Here is a 21404-nt window from a genome sequence, read left to right as displayed (position 1 = left end):
TCAAAAACGACATGTGGGAGATATTTACACTTAACGGCAATTACAAGTGGATCGACGAGCTGCCGCATCTCGTATCAGATTACAACGCGCGCAAACATCGGACTATCGGCATGCGTAACTCCCGCGATCGCCGAAAGACTCTTGGATACGGTGTACAGCGCGATAAAGACTGCTGGTCCGTCAAAATTTAAAATGGGTGATTCGGTACGCATGAGCACAAGTACAAGACGAATTTTGAGAAGAGTTACACACCAAATTGGACCACCGAGGTGTTTACAATCGTTAAGATATAGCGTACTAATCCTGTAACCAATCTACACGAGAATTATCGCGGAAAATCCGTCGCTGAAGTGTTTTACGAGCATGAGTGCATCGCGCTACTCATCCGGACGTGTATCTCATGGAGAAAATACTGCGCCGGAAAGGAAATAAGGTGTACGTCAAGTAGTTAGGATTCGATAGATCGCACAATTCATGGATACACAAAAACAATGTCATTTGATAAAATTTTGATTCGTGTATTTTTATTTCTACATATAAAAAACATATCAATATAAATATATAAATTATTTTTTTTTTATTATCCTTTCCATCTTCATTCTGGAATATACAGATATAAATGTACGATACATAAAATGTAAAATTGAAATACTAGTAGTATATAAATGTTAAAAACATACGATTATATGAAAGTATAACAATCGTAATACTAATAATAAATGTTACTACATAAAAGCATGTTAATAATATTTGTATAAATGTAAAAAAAAAGTGTAAATTACAATAAATAATACATAATAGTAACATATATTACAAAGGTATTTGCCAATGCCCCCACGGAAATGTCTCCGTCGAGTTCGGTACGACGTATCGTTTGTCATCATATGGACTCAGAGCGATTTTCGATTCGAATAACGTGTATACCTCGTGTATAATTTAGATCGTATACACGATTGACGGCGAGTCATTTCGATCTCTTCGTTCAAACATCGCGTGTAATCATCGAACGTTATCGTTCGCGCTACGACGTTATTCTTTACACCTTTCACCTTTTTAGTGTCCTTCTTGCTGTCCACTCTCACCGCGTACATCTTCGCTTTCAATCCATCGAATTCGGCTATTATCGCACCATTATTTTCGTTCTTCATCAGGCTGAGTACTTTTTTGTTCATGAGAGGCATACCGTACACGTTGTCTGCCGGATAATCGCTCGTGTCAAATCTAGCGATATCGTGTTTCATATTCTTGTAAACATCGTCGCATTCTATATGGTAAATGAGACTGTCCGTGTCGGTGTACATGATCTTGCATTTGTCGCGATACATCGGTGACATGTGGTACTCGTGGTGAAATTCGTACAAGCAGACTTTCGATATGTCGAGTATGCACATATCCACGTAAATCGGTTTGTCGAACTTTACCTCGAGTTTGCGTATTTCGACGACGATCAAATTTTCCGCAAAGACACTGCGGCTGTGAAAATTCGGTTTCGCAATCATTGCCTCCGCGCCGTACCGTCCGTCCCATTTTGTTATTAATTTTACATCAACATGAATGCGCACATTCTCCATGATCTTATCGAATACCGAATACCGCGTTGTTCATTAGTTTACACAAATTTTTTTCGAAATCGTTTTTTGCGCGCGATCTAAATTGTATATTGAGTTCATTGTAATCGCGGAGCCATGGAGATTGAGCGAATTGTAGCACCCGGTGGATCTTTGTTACGCGAAGACCGTGACGAGTACATTGCTGCAGGTTGCGATAGTGGATGACGTAACGCTGTTTATCGTACAACGTCGCTAGAAGTTTATCTTCGCGCTTGCCGGGCGGTTTATCGCGCGTTGGGCAGAAAAGTAGATCAGTGTGTCGGTCGTGTAGATGCTGTGAATACTCGACCTCGAAAATATAACCGGTGGATGAATCCGGAGCGATCGCACACACGTCAAAGTTCGCAGCGTCTTCGAACCATTGAAATTCGGCGTATGGCAAAGGTTGACATATCGCCCATGCGTACAAATTATTCACATTGTAGTACATTAAGTACGACGACGGTTTCGACGATAGATCGAACGAATGCATGTACTTGTTATTAGCTTGTGCGTATCTGCTGGATCATTGATTGAGACTATCGCGTATACCGCGCTCGATGAACATGATCATATCAATGTCGGTGAGCAATTCGAATCTTACATGTGTATATTTCAGCATGGCGTCCCACGTGAAACCTGGCAATGTATAATAATGCGCGGGATTGAGACAGTAACTCGTGATGCAACTATTGCGGAAATTTTCGAAAATGTCGGCTAATAACAAGACATTAGTTTTCAAGTACAAATCACTGTACTCGCCGAGCGTTCGAATGGAGAATCGCTGCCATATGTTCACAGCTTGAGCGTAATCGCTCTCGGATACGGTATTGCCTGTCAACGAACTGGAAAATAATTCGCGCGATGGTAAGCGCGTGTCTTGCAATTTTTCGACGCAGTCAATGTACTCGTACGGAAAGACACCTTTTCGTGTGAGAAGATCAAAATCCTCCGCGCTGAGCTTGCAAAATTCGGAATGTACAATTTTTAATTTATCTTTGTCGAGATACGACACCAATTTATCGAGGCTTGTATTTAGAAATTTGAAAGAATCAATGAATCTTAATTTTACACCATTTTTTTTCTGAAAATTCTTTACATTTATATCTTTGGTGCTATCGACATGTTTAGTGAATGAAATATATTTTTCCTTCGTTATCGATAGTACATCTACATGTCCATCGTACGCAGTAGCAATTTCCTTAATTATAAAATGGGCATCATAACCCGATAAATTGTGAAATACGATCGGAATATAGAACGAATTTTTATAATTTAAGTTACAATTTGAATGTGCTAGACCGCGCTATCTACTGGTGAGATGACAATGATCGCGAACTCGCGTATCGTCCGGCGCAAACGGTTTCTCGCAGATGTGACAACGCATCGCGCTACAGTACGCCTCCCATTGCTGTTTAGACAACGTTTCCACGGGCACGTTGGTGGGTACGATATTTTTCACGCGATATGCCAAATCGTTGAGTTGTTGCGCGAACCGTTATACAGCCTTCATCGCGACGGAAGTAATATGACGATAATGTGTCGTCGTACGCACATCGTACGTAATAGCCTATGCTAAGCGCTAATACGCGTACGATGACGCATCTTCCTTGTCGGATTCTGTCTTACGTAGAACGCATTCCAGGTCGGTGTAGACGATGAATGGAACGCGCTCCTTATTGCAGTGATTTCCAAATTCAAGCCACTTGTCGTCCTCGCTCGGCAGTCGAATGATGCACTCGTTGATCTTCTTGCAGTCCACTTCGTGCAATTGCAATTTTTCGCATGAACCGAAGTAATGGAGGCATCTGTAAATAATAGAGAAATTATTTTTCATTATTTCTTTTTTTACTGTTTTTTATTGGCTTTTCTTATACTTACCGGTCGCAGGAAAACTTCTTGTTCTTTTTCCTAGTAATTTGCGAACTCACGAGACGCGACAGATTCTTGATATACGCAAAGTGGCCAAGGTTGTCGTTGTGTGAATCTTGTAGATACAGGAGATTGACGTGCTTCTTCTTCTTGTCATCGATGAGCCGCAAAGGAAGGACTTGTTTATTCTCGATGCCGTATACATTGATCGATACATGTTCAACCGTTCCAATTTAGAAATGTCTTTGGATATTATTGGAAATTCGATATCCGTGAAATTCAACACTGTCATGTAATGCGGATAGGACGATTCTCGCTCCGTATACTTTTCAGCTGGGTATAGAGCGGCGACCATCGACCACGCGAAACATGCATTGTCCATCGTACGAACACTGATTACTGCTCGTTTCGCTATTTCTCGAAGCACTTCGATGTGACATCCCGCGCGCAGGAGATTAAGTTTGTTCACATTGATAGTCAAATTCAATATACGTAACAATGCCCACCCGCTGTCGCGTTCCTGGAACTCTTCGAGCGATGCTAGGATAGGCTGGATGACGTGCTGCTCATACCACGCGCGCAAATCGGTGTATCAGTATACCTCGCAGTTCTTTGTAACTATGCTCTTATTAGCACGTTTATCCTTCGTCGCGAACTAACCGTTGAATGCGGTGTTTACTTTTACACTACCGTATCTTTCTACAACGTCTCGCACTTGCTCTAGAACTACACTGCTAGCGTCTTTTAAAAACCGCTGCGGCTCGATGTGATTAGAGTTTATCACCGCACAAGTCAATATACGATTCTCGAACGCGGCGTCGATTTCTCGCCAGACAAGAGATCGTTCGTTGCTATTCACATACTCGCCACTCGCGTACTCGCCACCAATATGCACGAAACGTCGCTCCAATTGCGACTTTGCACCCGCGAGTCGCGCGATCCTCGCTACCGCGGATTGTCTGTGTCCAACAGCGAGGTGCGGACGCTTGGCACGACAAAGTTCTTCGAGCTGCTCGATGCACTCGTCGCAGCCACGCGAAACACTCCACCAGAGTAGCGACCTGGCCGCATTGCTCCAACAGTTCGCGTTCCACTCGCTCATGATTTTCCATGTCTTTTCTAGATCATTTTCCATGTCTTTTTTAGATCATGTCGCACTCTTCCACGGAGCACTTGCACATGATTCGTTTATACACGTTGCAACATCATGACATATCTAGAATACCATAACGTTCTAACACCTTTTCATTATGTTTGTTTGCGAAAGTGCAATGTTCGCTCTCAAAGCATTGTTCGTCGCATCTATTGAAAAACAGTTTTAATGCAAGATCGCGATCATGAAATTCCATCCATATATTGTCAATAATCAACAGTTCAACACACTTTTCACTACCCGCGGGAATCTTAATGCACATGCATCAACCTTGGCTCTTATCTGCGATTTTCTTCGCCCAATAATAATCGTCCTTTATTACACTGACATTTCTATTCCACCAATGTCTCTTTTCATACTCATCGTCCTCGTAACATTTGTCTCGTAATGAGTACACTTTCTGTCGCGCGAGTAAAATCAGAAACGGGCTCTTTAATAACTATTCCATGTTTCTCATCACGTATACCTAATTCTCGATCGCATAAGAATTGATATTCGCACATCTGTGTCTCTTTTTTGCGGATTACCAAGAACATACAACACATCATCTACATTATTGTCTTCCCACATATTTTTCAGTACTGTTCACAATAGTTTTTTTTTTTAACGTGTGCAGAGTTGCACGAGAATATACTGTACAAAGGTTCTCTGCAATTCGTGCTTGACTTGCCGTCTAGCCTACCGAAAGAACCAATCTCATGCTCCCTGACATGATACATTCCTACATCGTTAATGTCATCTATACGAATCATGCATGCTGTGCATACAATTAAAGCACCACCCGTTGTATAATAATTGTAGATCACACAGTGCTTAGTACAAGCGTTCAACGTACGGATTTCCGAAGGCTGCACAAATTTTTCTACGCGATCAATTTCATACTCGCTCATATCACTAGCACATCCACTATCGTCGGATAGCACTATCGTCGGATAGCATTTCTTCATTCATGATTTTTGGTCCATTATATTCTCAAAGTCTACTTCCATTTCAAGCATTTCGAATACTTCGTCTCTGATATTCGCGAACTGTTCCGGATCCACGTTTCTAATATACTCGGCTACCTTAGCTATGTTCTCAACGTTTCTGATATTCTCGACTTCTACATCGTCCATTATGTTCCCAAATTCTATTTCCATTGCTTCAAATGACTTGTCTGCATTCACACCATCCATGCCCTCAACTTTTGCATGATGGTCAACCATACTTTTCGCATTATACTTATTGCGATTCGGTAATCTTTAAAGGCACTAACTGAGGTGCGGGGCGCTTATGATCCATTATATATTCCATTTGTGACTTCTTTGTCTCATTATCTGTCATCTCTATTGAGTCGCAGTAATGACGACGTGTCACCGATCTCTTCTTAGAAAAAAAATATTGTTATCGACGACTTCTGACCTTGAAAAAAAGAACTGTGAGAACACATCAATGATGTGTTACCTAGACGAAACATCTTGTTCGCGTTATAATGCGGCGGCGCATTTTGGGACGCTGGGTCTGCAGCAGCAGCGGCCCAAAACACATTTTGGAGTGGCCGCGGTGTCCGTGGCGGCGGCGACGGGTGACGAAAAAAAATGTCACGTAGAATGTTTGAGAGGGTGGCGGTGAAAAACATGAAAGGCATAGTGAAACATCATCATGTTTATATAATTCATCGACCGGGGTCCTATGTTTACATAAACAGCGATGTAACCGACCGGGGCCTTCCCTCCTCCTTCTCCGCGCCTTCCCTCCCGCGCCTACGAGTACTCCCCGCGCCGCGCGCTCTCCTCTACCCCCATGAATTAGTACCCGCTTAGTATACCTATTCACGGAGGTGTGGAATAAAAATACTAAAGTTATTTAAAACTATCGAAAATCCAAGATATTTTGTCTTTCTGTCAAATTTAGTTGTATACGGACGACAGCACGTTAGTCGTGTCGTTAATCGCGCACGGATTGTGAGCATTAATGTAGAAAGGTGATCACTTCTAAATTTCTAAAAGTTTTCGAGGGAAAGAATCAAAGTCATTCGTTGTACATAACAACAATAGGTGCATTTAATAGAACGCAATTATTTTATGAATGTCTGCTGAGATGAGACCATTCCTCTAGATCTAAAAATATAATTCAATCAGCGTGAAGAAAATTTCCAACAATTGCAAAATAAATGTTCTGCTGAACGAAGAGGGAGAGAGCCATTGATTTTATAATGAATAAATGAAAGAAGAATAACAACAAAGATAAATATAAATGTAGAATAAAATTTAAATTTGTTTAAAAATATAAATAGTAAATGAATGAGTTTAAAAATAGGATTTTAGGAGTATTAATTATCTTTTTGAGAGTATATATTTAATTTTTATTAAATATAATTTTATTATATAAATACATTATTATAGTATATATATATATATATAGTATATATATATATTTTGTTATTCCCGCGCGTCCGATTCACGAGATCGCAGATCTCTAGCAGACACATACACGCACTCCCGAATTGCCCAAATTAATAACATGACAGTTAAGAACGAGAACAAGAACATTTATTGCAGAGCAGAGAACACAAAGAAAACCGCGAAGATAGGATGGAGCAGATTGCGAGAGAACTTCTGTTCGCGTCGACAACTCACATCCAAATCCTGCCTTGTTAAACAGTTGACTGATTTGTTGTCTCGGTAATGCGTTCGGCTGCATAGATCACGGATGTCGGCAAGGCATGGGCATAACTCTGTCCTCCCTCTTGTAAATTGTCGTCTTGACAATCACAATTTGTTGAAGAACGTCAAACTTCTAAGGAATTCCGGACTCCCGACCAACTTCTTACTTCCTATTGCGTTGTTACCACAGTTTTCTGGAGCCCTGGTCCACTTGGGGTCCAATCCTTAAAACGAAGGCCTTCCCTTCTGAACAGGACACCTCTTCAGTTCCTTCTCGGAGAGTAGTTAATCCTCCAAAGGACGGAATCCGCTCGGGTTCTCTCTCCTCATCTTCATGAAGAGAATCTTAATCTTCTTGCCTCTTCTCTTGAGGCGTTCTTGTTTCTTCTTTTTTCAGAAAAAGGGGAGAAGAGTCTGGCTTCGTCTTAGTGCTTCTGCTCCCAATCCTCGCCTCGACATCTGTCCCGCGGAAAAACGGCTCAAAAATCGTGGGCGAGGCAATCTTTTTAAAAAAAAGATCTTTCGTTAAATGAATTCCTCACTGATGTTGCTCCATTCGATGGATTCCTCCAGACACTGCTTCTTCAGCTGGGCTCTTCACCGCTGTTGATATTGCAGCACGCCAGTAGTATACTATTCTTCACACCATTACTCTTTCTCACGACGAATCCACAAAAGTTGCAATACCAAACTAAGTCCAAACAGCATTCCTGTAACTCCCCTTCAAAAGAAATTCATTGAATTATATTTAAGTCTATCCTGAAAAAGATAGATATATTTAAGTCTATCCTCTAAGTTTTCCTCTAAGTTTATCCTGAAAGAATACTAAGTGATAAGATTATATTGATTATCAATATCACAAAAACATTGTTCGTTAACATAATAAATATTTTTCGGGGTTTTTTCCATTTCGAGTTCACTCCGCAGAGCTCGACTATCTCTTATTTATCAAACGGTCCGGACATTTCGATCGGAAAGGCCCCTCTTTACCAGTACTCCTTTCCACTTCCATTTCTTCTCTTATAATTCTTTTCTTTTTCAAATTTTGTAAATTTATTTTTATTAAATTTTCCTTTCTTTTCTTTATTAAGTTGATTTTCTTCCCCTTTATTGGTTACTAAAACTCTTTTCTTTCTTTTTCCTAAAATTAAAATTATTCTCTTTTTTATATTGACAACTATTTTCTTATTATATATTAATTTGATTGTTTTTCTTTCAATCGCAATTCTCAGAGATGTTGCCCCCTCTGACAGAAGCGCTCTCTTAACAAATCCATCGGATAAAGCGGAGACGAACTGCGCGCACGCGACTTTGTCGCGTATTAAATCAGAAAATTCAAAAGATATGCTAATTGAGATAGTCTTTCGATGTCCGAGCCAAAAGAAGCAATACTCTTTCCAAATTTCTGTTTACGATTTGTGAATTGAAAGTAATAATTCTGTAGCGATTGCGCTTCACCGAAACATAATTCTAATTTCAATTTTAACTCTGAAAAATCTAAATTCTCTAGGTTTTGTACACTTTCCAACACGCGCGCTTTTCTCCTCAAGCATGATGCTAAACGGCTTTCGTCTCCACTCTCCCAGCGGTTCGTACGAGTGATCAAATCAAATTCAAGCAAGGAATTCCCTCAGAGGAGCACTTCCGTCAAAAACGTGTCCGGCTTTAACTTAACGTTTATTTCCTCACGAAGCGAAACACGAGATTCCACGCGTATTCATATCATTTCCGTCGCCTGCAGAAAATTGCGTAATATTGTGAAGTGAAACACACGATTCAACGCGTTCTTGCGCGTTCGTGTCATTTCCCGCCACCTGATGAAAATCGTGTAATATCGCGATCGCGCGAGTTTACGGAAAGATTCTGTCTACAGATTTCCGTCAGAAGGACTTATCTGAGTGTTTCCGCTGCGAAATTCTTCCCGTAGCCGCTAGATCTCAGCGTCACATTGTCACAGTGACTCCATACAATCTGTCAGCGTCCGCTGATGTTCTTCACGCATCTGTCGCATCTCAGCGTTGTGTTGTCGTGAAGATTCTGCGTATTCGGCCCGCGCGTCCATTGCTCCTCCCATAAAACGCCCGAAGAGCGATTTTCGTAGGTAACACTTTCTGTGACATTCTCATGATTGACACAGCAGGAGATTGCTCTGTAACAATAATTCTCCTTTTCCGAGCAGTTGATTCCCGCACAGCACGCATTGAATGTCCAAGTGGACGAGTTCTCAACTGTTCGAACGCCCGCGCGTTCGATTCATGAGATCGCTCTAGTAGACGCGCACACGCATTCCCGAATCGCCGAAATAATAACACAGTTAAGAATTTATTGATGCAGAACAGAGAACACAGAGGACACCGCGAAGATGTAGGATGGAACAGATCGCGAGAGAACTTCCGTCGACAGCTCACATTCAAATCCGTCTGCCTTGTTATACAATTGACTGATTTGTTGTCTCGATAACGCGTTCAACGTTGCACAGATCACGGATATCGGCAAGGCATAACAAAGATAATTAATTAATTTACATCCAAAGTATTATTAGTGACTATAGAATTGCATAATAATACAAAGTAATAAATCAATATATCTTATATACACCTTCCGGTATATTCTGAAGCACGAATTCACTAAACACAGTTGGAATATTATCTTTTTTCAGCATACACTTGCCGTTTTGAGTCTTCGATTCAGTCCATATTTTCTGCATAAAATGCACCTAGAATAATATACAATATACATCGTTTAATAATTTATTTATATTTAAAAAATCACAGAAGTAAATTCTTGCTAAGCTCACGTAACATTGAATTATTAGACAGAGTCCAGTCTTGTTCTATGTTTTCAGCATAAATTTTTCATCTTTTAGAGTCTCGAGGAAAACGAAACATCTTAAAACATCTCTCCTTTTTGGCAGACTTTATGCAATAATTTGCTACAGCTAGGCATTGTAGCTCTAATGTGTAAAAAAAAAAATAGGTTAAGTTATAATGACTACACAAGAAATTCACATTTTTATTTCATTAAAAGAATATGTAATTTCACTGCAATCCATTTGCTACTCATCTCTCCTTAATTTGAATGATTCGCCGAATAAAATGAACAAACGAACAAATCAATAAACGAACAATTCACCTCTGTGAAAAACCTCTGACAGAAAACTTGCTCGAAACAGTGTAAATAGTATACACTGCATGTGCACTTACTGATAGTACTTACGGGTATGCAACTTCCACTTTTGCCTCAATTTGGACCAATCACCGATCGTTACTCTAGTGACTGTTAGTGACTCTTATTATAGATACTCTACGATGAATCATTGTATCCTTATTATTCGCCATTGTTAAAGGGATAGGATGATTGCCGGATGCACAGTGTCGCTTGTTAGAAAGCTCTCCTTGTCTTCTTACAGGATATCTTTGATATAAGATAGAAGCCGCATTGGGGACGTAGAATGGGTCAAGGGAAACAAAATATATCATATCATTTCTCATATCATTTTGAGATATTCGCTAATTTTTTAATTAAAAAAGGAAACATCTATGCCAATGTGTAGTGAAACCGCGAATTTATAACACAGCCCATCGCGTCTCACTCTCGGCAGCGCGCTGGGCCGTTCTAATTTGCACGGCGCAGTTTCACCACACATTGGCTTAAACATTTCCTTTTTTAATTCGAAAACTACAGAAAATATCTCAAAACGATGTGAGACTTTTTTGTTTCTTAATCCATTTTATATGTCCTTCTTTGCTTGAGACAAGGAGGAGGATCTCATGGAAGTTCATGTGGAAAGTCACGCACCCCTTGGTAAAGGGGAGGTGGAGTGAAACTCGCTTTGCGTGGAAAATCGGATGCTCCTTAGTAAAGGGAGGTAGAGTGAAACTCCCGCTTCTCGTAGAAAGTCATACGCTCCTAGATAGGAGGTGGGGTGGAAATATTTCTGCGATAATATTGCAGTAATACTATATTACATAGTAATATATCAATAATATATAAATATCGTAACAATAATAAATGTCCGTAAAAAATACATCGCAGGAATATTTCTGCAATATTGCTGCATTATGATATATTACAATAATTAATCCAGTTTTATTAATTGCTAAAGTATTATTGTTTAATATTACACTCTAAAGTACATATAATAAAGTCATGATAAAAAAAATTCGGAGGCCTAGAAAGCATTTTCAAAAAAGGTTTGAAATCTTCGGGAAATATGCCAACTCGATTTATGTATTTCTTCTTATAAGACTGCTGGACATTTTCTTCTTACGAGTAGCGTGTCCCTCTCGTGATTGATTCGCGCACGTATCTCTTCAGTACGAAATAGTGCAGCAATATTTCAATAATGCACAATGTTATCAATTGTAGCGATATTGCTGCATTATTAATGCAACTATAACATTTTATTGGAAATACATACTACAATATTGCAAAATTAAAAATAAAAGTTTAAAAAGATTATGAACCAAAAATAACAACGTAAATGCATAAATAAAAGAAACAAATATAATTATTATAATCTAAAGCAAATAACGAATAACAGAAGAGCTCGATCAGGTCATCCTCAATGTTATATAAATTTAAATATAACAGATAAACTAAATTAATGTACTAAAATTACGGATCAACTAATAAAATAATACAAAAAAACAAATAGCCATCTATAAAATCGCATCTTGTCGTGAATTTGATATTATGTCTGGAACAATAAAGCGTATAAGTTAGAAGTCAAGATCATAAAAGTCCATATCGGTATGCAAAAAATTCACAAGCATCGCAAATTAAAATTCATGTTAAAATCTATAAAAATAGTGAGAACAAAACATTACAATAACATAATATCTAAAGCAAACGAATAAATACAATGAAAACGCAATAAATTCAATGATATTGAATATGAAACAATGAAAGTCTGTCTGTAGATTAATATATATAAATTAGAACTTATAATTAAAGTTATCTTATAATTATAATGTTATAGTGTCCATTGATAAAAAAACTTCCATATCTGTATTAATACAAAATTACTTCTATCAAGAATATTTAGTTCGAACTTGGCAAAAGAATATAAAATTTGGAAGCAATATTGTGAAGAAATGTCTTTGTCGTCTGGCTGCGATACACAGAATGAAGGAAAAAGTGAGGGATTGAGAATATCCTTAAGAAAGGGAAACAAAAAGACAAAGGAGAAATGACTAAGAGAGGGAAAAAGATTGTATAATAGGAAGATAGGATTCGTGTAACGATTCAGATTCACTTTGCTTATTTAGACCTAGCTTTGCTTTTTAATATGAACCATTTCAGATACTAATCTTTTTTTATAAGAAAGTTTCTTATCAAGGATTTTTACATTGTTCCAAAATTGGTGATTACAATCAATACGATGGTTCGTAATAACAATTGGAGAACCCGTATTTGTCATGTTCTTGTAATTTAATTCTTAATTTTCTCTTTGTTTGACCCACATAACTAGCCTCGCAATCCTCACAAAATATTTTGTAAACCACTTCTTGATGTGATAAAACATCTAATTGGTCTTTATGTTCTTATTTAATGTGTTAGGAATTGAATAAGTTAACTTCAAATTCATTTTAAAAGCGATAGGCCTAAAACTTTCAGAAACATAAAGTATGAAGAAATATTTGTCTGCCGATATCTTATTTTTAGAAAAATAAGAAATATGAGAGTTTTTGTATTTATGAAAGTAAAAAAGGAGTCTGTTGTGAATTATGGCGAATATGAAATGGAGAGAATAAGATTCTCTAAAAAAGTGTGAACAACATCTATAAGATTATGCTCATGAAATTTTGGGTGAGACAATAATAAGATTTTATCTATTGCATCTATAATAACGCCCCTTTTATGATAAAGAGTGATGGGAATAAAAATTGAGAAATCTCTGAACATATAGGTTTCTGAAATTTATCAAACACAATTCTATTCTCCTCAACAATTTGAGGAGAATATGATAGTCGTGTTTAAAAAATTCAACATTGAGGATGACCCAATCGAGCTCGAAACGACGTCTGTTATTTGTTATTTGCTTTATCATGATAATTATATTTGTTTCCTTTATTGACGCGTTTACATTATTGTTTTTTGGTTTATAACCTTTCTAAACTTTTATTTTTAATTTTTATTATTGAACCATATGATGTATTTTAATATTGCAAAAAATATTGTAATTTTAATTTTGTAGAAAATATTGCATTATATTATTATATTACAATCCAATAAGTAAATATGCAGCCCCGCTACGAAAGAGATATACATTCCGTAAGGAGAAAATATCCAGAAGTTCTTATAAGAAGTAAATGAGTACTCCCTCTTATAAATCGAGTAGATGAATCTCCTGGAGATTCTTAAATCATTTTGGATGTGCTTTCTAAGCCCCCGAAATATTTTTTGATCATAACTTTATTATATTTATTATTTATTATATTTATTATTTGGATAATGCTAAGCACAATAATATATTAACAATTAGTAAAAATGGAATAATTATTGAAATATTGCATAATTTTATAGCAACATGTATGCAATATTTCTCTAAATATACTCTACTGAATCGTAATACTGCAACAATAAATTGCAATATTTTCTATAAAATATTCTTCAATACTGCAATATATTCTATAAAATATAAAAATTTTATTGTAATATTATATATACAAGCAATACTGCTGCAATTTTTGTAATATTGCGCACTATTAAAATATTAAAATATTGCAATATTTCGTATAGTTGGAATAGTCATATTTAAATCCTTTATATCTCAAAGAGATTGTATTGTTTAAACTAACATTTTAATTTTTCTAAATCTTCGTTACTATCGTATTTTGAACGGCGAATATTGGAATACTGACTTGTAAATATATATATATTTCAATGATGTATTATTTGTCACGCGCATAATAAATAAATCAAGAAAAAAATATTCAATATTGAAGAAAAAAATTGTAAATGAATATTAAATATAATTACTATAGGTACAAATACAACAAGATATAAGATACAATACAGCTTATTTGTATCCATTGCGAGTTATGTTTAATCCATATTCCTAATTTTTTAATATTTAATATTTAGTAAATAATCAAAACATAGTATTTATATCTTAGAAGGATGGCACTACGATAAAATGCATTATAATATTCCAACACTATTGTAGTAATAATGCAATGTGATAAACTGCAATATAACAATTGAACGATATTGCTGTAATATTACAATGCAATATACCATATTGTAACTACGAATGAAATTGCGGTAATGTTACAATGTTTAATCAAATGCTATTTAATCCGCCAAGTTGATCCATTATTTTACATTAATTCAGAAAACGTTCATAACTTGATGAAGAAAAATAATAAAATTTGTTTTAAAGGTGAAAATTCGCTCTTTAGAGTGGCATTTACGAAATTGAAGAATATTTTCGTTTGGCCACAAAAAATGATAAATACGGCAAAAAATGTTGTTTTTGGCTCATATTACTCAATTTATTTCATCTCTGATGTGATGAGCATCTTTCGCTTTCGGCGGATTTAGATTTAGCGACCTTACATCTAAGAACTGTCCAAGAAAAAAACCTTCCCACATAAAAACTCACATATCCTCCACCACTTTTCAAACCGATTTTCAAAAGCAAACCCATTTTAAAAATGTCTTTTAATTACAATTAAAACTATATTTAAAAAAATTCTTAATAATTACTTTTGACAAAAATTTTTAATTTTTTCTGGAATCCCCTCCATTTTTATGATGGTCTCAGTCACTTCCTCGGATGCCTTCTTTCTTCGCTGTTTTTGAACTCTGAAAACCCGTTTTCCTTCCAGATCCTTCTTTACGGTTGATAATTAAGTCTTCCTTGAAACACCTAATGACTATTGACACCGTTTTCTTCCTCCCGCCTTCCGCGCGATTTTGATGAAACTCCATTCCGGGTGTTCTTGAAAAATTTTGATTATGGATTTGCGTGTTTCTATTTCACTTGCCATTTTGCAACTGAGAACAAAGCGATTACGAAACTGTTTCAATCGTTTCTTACATTCATTGCAAAGCCTACTAAATTAAAAAAATTTTTTTTTAAAGTGGTTTGGAGGATATATGAGTTTTTATGTGGGAAGGTTTTTTTCTTAGACAATCCTTATTAAGAAATAGCCCTAATCACCGCAATTTTTTTGTTGGATTGTGTAATTAATCATTTTATGATTTGAATTTACCATTTAATTTTTAATTTACTGCCATATTTAGCTATCCTAGAGATCTTCAAGTAAAAGTCTGGCCATGGGACAAATATGGCGGAAATACTTCGCTTCATATTACAGAGAATATAGTATATGAATGGCGGCAACATTTGGCTCTGTATTGCAGGATATATAGAATCATAATCTGATCTAAGATTATTACCCGTAATTACGTGCTATTATCCATAGTAAAAAATCTCATCATCAGGCAAAACTTGTAAAAGAATTTATTAGTAACAAAAAAAATAATTGTGTGTCCGATTGTAATAATTCACAAGTGATAAAGGATTTTCTGTAAAAAGTTCCACCATATTTGTCTAATTCAAGATTGTCCTATCAGAATGCAATTGAGAGTGGCCAGATTCTTTCTTGAGAGTCTAAGTTACCCCAAAAAAGACCTTTAAAAATAATTAAACTAAATATATTGAATTAGAAAAAAAGCTATATTTTTGCTATATTTTTATTTATGTGAGTTTCATAATTTTTACATATAAAAATTTTCTTTATAGATCTGTAGCGTGCCCAAAAAAATTTAAGCAAATTTTCAACTATCTACCGTGAAAGTTTGAAATTTTCTCTACAAAATCGTTTTTTAAAAATGTTCCATGAAAAATGTTTCTTTTTGTTCCTGAGTTACTCAAAAGAAACATGCTGACTTTATTGCTCGTAACTCCATTAAAAATACGGATTCTTAAAACTGAAATATTGCTCAAGATGTAATTGTCAATTTAAAAAAAATAGATTATATGGGTTACTAAAAAAGTTCTTTTACCAATTTGTAAAAAGGGACTTTTTCCCTAATCCAATATTTCTCTTCGCAAATTGGACATAAAAGGATTAATTTTATTTATCGAGTTTTGCTTAATTACTTCATTAAATATATAGTGATGTTATAAATGAAACAAAAATGATAACTGAAATATACGGCAATAAAAATTCCTGCTATGATGTTTATAATTGGTGCATATCATTACGATTTTTTGAAATTAGAAAATTCCTGGAATTCACTTCCTTCTTTCCATTTAGAAATACTAATGTCTGCTTTAAGCAGAAAAAACAATTTTGCAAATATTATATAAAATTTTTTAATATGATTGGTCTTGCTGTTAGTTCACTGATTTAAATGTATAAATCAATCATGTTCAAGTATTTTACAATAAAGTTGCAAAGCTGCTTTTTCTGCTGATTACCAATGAATATATCAATGTATTATGTTGCATGATTTCATTATAATATAATATAATAATAACTAACTTACTCCTCTTTTCGAAATTTAATTGTCCCACGTGTAATTTAATTCCCTCTGTTGTTAAATATGTGATATTAATATTCGAGATGTTAAACATGTATGTTTAACGAGCTTTGTTGTTTGTTTAGCTTCATATAAAAATAATAAAATTCTATTTTCCTGTCTCGTCACTCTAATAAAACGTAGACAATTAACACGGACAATTAACTGCAGATTCGGCGTGGTGTGTGCCTTTGTGACAAACGAGTACATGCAGGAGGGAACCAAAGAGCTTCCGTGTAAAGCCAAGACAAGTCTGAAAGACGTCAAGCTCTACTTGACTACCACGAAGTTAGAGATTGACAATTTGCTCAAGACCAATCCCGAGGAACTTGAAGTTACGCTCAACAATATCCTGCAGGCCAGTGGAAAAATCGTTACCGAACAACTAGCGGAATATTCTCACGCCGTCTCCCTGACAAATCTGAATGACATCGTTGCTGGCTTAGAGTCGATCAGAGAAGATCTGAGATTGATGAATAAAATAACGCAAGAATTAAGGATAAATGCCAGTCAATTGGACATTGGTACGCAACCTGTTTTTCTAAATTCTCTAAGTTCATCGGAACTAAAAAAAAAATCACTTAATGTAATATTTTTTCTTCCTTGCAAAAAAAGAGAAAAAAAATTGTACATAGTAAACTGCAAAAAATTAAATTACTCTTTTCACGTGTCCGAAGCAAATTTATTTAAATTTAGAAGATCTAAAATATGTTTGATCTAATTATTCTTTCGATCTCTATATTCCTAGATAGCAAGTTGTCATTATTTTGATGTCGATAGTTGGTTACTTTAAATTATTGATGTTATATGATCTATTTAAGACATTATGTGATCTATGTAATAGATCTATATAATAATCTTTTATCATCATCTTTTTGACCAATTAATGATTTATTTATAACGTCTTTACAATGTCATACTTAATGATCAAATAAATGATCAATTGTCGTATTAGTAACATTATTAGTGATCAATTAATAATGTCATACATTTATTCCATAATAACATGAAAATAATGATGTATTTTTATGTTAGTTTATGACATTGTGTGAATGATAAGAAATATAAGAATCCATTTTTATGATGTTTAGTCGTCAAGAAGCTTATTATGGTTCTTAAAATGAGATGGAAATTATAAAAATAATTGAACTAGAATATTTATAATTTCAATACCTAGCAAATTTGTTCATTTTTGTAATTTTTATTTCGTCTCCGAACCGTATAAATTCGTATAAGAATAATTAATTAATGATGTCAAATGGACGAACATTTTGTCATCGTTAATAACACGAAAAAAATAATATATTTTTGACATCGACTTCTGACATTATGTATCTATGACAAATCCATGATCTTTTTACTATGTTTGGACGTCATATTCGTCATAAGAATAATTAATTAATACGTTAAATAAACGGCATCTTGCTACATAGATTGTGAACTTTTATAGATATTTATCTATTACTTTTCTAGAAAAAGCATGAAAAAAATTCTTAACTCTATCATAAAGTTTGCTTCATACGTTAAATACGAAATTTTATACGTTAAATACGAAAATTATACTATAATAGATCAATTTTTTATATTTCCTGTAACTTGTTCACTTAAAATACCGTTGTTTTTAATGATATGAGAAAATATCACAAGGGATTTTCGATTCGAAAAGGCATATATTGGGCATATATTGTCCGAAAAGTTCGTGCCGATTAAAATTTAAATTTTAGTATACATTTATTAAATTAAAATTTTCTGCGTTTCAATTTTCCTTCAACATCGGTACAAACTTTCCGGACGACCCAATATTATGATGGACAGAAATTTTTCTCAGTCATTTTTTTTAGACTTCAAGATCACCTCCACTTTTTTAAATGGAATTATATGATTTTTTTTATTATATGATTCTTCTATTTATTCTGCTTATAAAAGCATAATATTAAGGTAATGATATCAAAAAATCAATAGTTTACGAGATTTTTTTATTTATATTTTATTCTGATATATTGACATAAAATATTAAAGGACTCATAAATTATTAATTTTTTTATAATTGTACTTTAATACTTTTGTGAACAGACGAGTTATTTAACATTTTATGTCAATATATCAAAATAAGGTAAAAAGATCTCATAAATTATTGGTTTTTTGTATCATTATCTTAATACTTTTATATTCAGATTAATTAGAGGAATATTGTGTAGAAAATCATACAATTCCACTTAAAAAAGAGCAGGTGATCTTGAAGTCTCAAAAAACATGACTTTGAGAAAATTTTTTTCATCATAATAAAATTTTTTTGCTCATCATAATATGTGTCTCTTTGAATCGAATAAGATCTCTTGTAGTATTTTCTCGTATCATCAAAAATAATAGAAATATTTTAAATGATCAAGTTACAGAAAACACCTTGTATAAAAATTTTAATGAATATTTATAAATACAGTAGGAAAGCAAGGAGGATTCTAGATTATGTGTTAGTGCGTATATGTATATGCGGTGTGCGTGTGTGCGTGTAAGAGAGAGATCAGGAAGGAGGTAGTGCATCGCTAACGCTGGGTTCGAGAGGCAAAAGAGGAGAAGCGCATCACCAGGATCCATGGGAGAGAGGAAAGGTTTTGTTCTTTCTCTTTCCCATCCGTTGCCATTTTCTTTCTAATTCATCCACTCTCTCTCCCATCCATTGTACTGCATTCATGCAGTTCTTTCTCCCACTCGTTGCGACCCTATACTTATCATCTTATTCGCACGCCGTTTCTTCTTTCTATTGTATTCTCTCCCACATTCTCTTCTCGCACGCGATTTTATAGATATGATATTTATTTTATGATTTTTTTAATGAAAAATTTTTATGCCTTAGCAATAATTTTAATTTATCAACTAATTATAATATTTTTAAATATTATATTATGAATAATCAAGTGCATTTTTTTACTCAATACAAAGTATTGAGTAAAATATTGATATAACTGACTTACTCAATACAAAGTACGAAAAAGGAAAGGTGGAAAGAAAAGGGAAAAGGTTTTAAAAAGAATTTTTTTTTAAATATGTATTATTTATCATATAACATGTACAATATAATCTAAACCAGAGTATTGTGTGGACGTGTATTCTTCCTCAGGTAAATAAAAGGATGTTTGCTTTAATTCTTTATAGCGAAAAATCTTATCTTCTATAAATGTAGCATAGAGGCGAACGTCTTTAACGCCCTATGCTGGAATTTGCTTTTACACCTCTATAAGGATTACATCCTCATAAGGATTGCTAAGTCTCTGAAGCACCCGCCAATGGCAATGAATTAACAACTAAAGGAATTTGCATAACACAGAAATACGAATATAAATTTCATATTTTCTTTTGTAATAATATATTTGATACTTAATGTAACATATTATATTATATTTTTTAGCTTTAATTTTTGAATATATTCTGATTATGTCTTCAATTGTTATATCAAGACTTGTAATCAAGATTATGTAATCATACAATTCCAAACTATTCGCCAATTTTTTTTCAATTTTTTTTTTGATATCATAGCTAAATTACATGACCGCATCTACGTCATTGTATTTCTCAAATAATTCTTTATTTTTAATTTTTAAAAAGATCTGTAGTTGTCACAGACATTGGCACAGTTAATAAGATTTGTAACGCTATTGCTAAATTTGAAAATATTTCCAGAAAATCATTTAGTTAATTTATTTAAAATATCAAGTAAGGTAGATTAACATCGCGAAACTTGCATTGCAAAATAAATCAACCTTATTAATAAAGCTAAGTAACATTAAGAGGCTCTGCTTTATTGAATTGACATTTTATTCATTTAACCTATTCTACGTGTCTCTCAAGATACAGTGCCAACCTGTCTATATGTATAATTTTATTTTTATGTTTGTTCTTGCGAATATAATACATAATATCACTAAGCTTCCTTATACAAAATAAAGACCTTCCCAGCTACTCTGCAATTTAGAAGCTTTTCTTCTCACCCTTTGAAGATTGTACAATTAAATTTTGATCTATTTCAAAAATGAAATGCCTAGCTTTTTGGTCATACTAGATCTTGATTTGAGAGGACTTAATATCAATATGTTTCCTGATTTGATCGTGAACTTCCAACTTTTTTTTATTCTACTTAAATAATCGTTCGTTGAACTCTCTATTATGGGGATTCCCTCGAAGTAAGTGAAACGGGAAGCCCAGATCTTGAACGAAGTACAATTTCTGGCGTTACACTAGTGGTCTCGTGTTTGGAAAACCTATATATCAACAGATACATTCCAACGATCCCAATCTTTTTGATTTTTATCAATGAATTTCGCCAAATAACTTAAAATTATCTGATGTTGACGCTCCATTTGATTCGACTGGAGACAGAGCAGACGTTCTCGTTTTCTTAATTCCGAGCAATTGCGATAGCTTCCGAAAAATCCTAGATTCGAAATTTCTCTTTTGATCTGTGTGAACTTCTAATGGAATCCCATATCTTAAGATAATCTGATTCAAGAAGATCTCTGCAATAGTCTTTGCTCTGATATTCTTTAAAGGGAAGGAACCTCTACCCTCTATTTAGTGAAGCAATCTACAATAACTAATAAATATTTATTTCCT

The 21404-nt window shown here is 34.5% G+C and overlaps 1 protein-coding gene across 1 annotated transcript in view; it reads left to right on the top strand.

The window, feature by feature from the left end:
• Positions 1-21404, top strand: part of LOC105620819 (prominin-like protein) — a 271180-nt gene that overhangs the window by 50238 nt on the left and 199538 nt on the right. Inside the window, 1 exon segment of the mRNA XM_012202300.1 lies at positions 16968-17320. Within this exon segment, the coding sequence (XP_012057690.1) occupies positions 16968-17320 (353 nt within the window).

Source organism: Atta cephalotes (assembly GCF_000143395.1).
Source record: "Atta cephalotes unplaced genomic scaffold scaffold00029, whole genome shotgun sequence".
Classification (NCBI taxonomy): Eukaryota; Metazoa; Arthropoda; class Insecta; order Hymenoptera; family Formicidae; genus Atta; species Atta cephalotes.
Note: the sequence above shows the minus strand (reverse complement) of the source record. Positions and strands in the feature narration are given on the sequence as shown.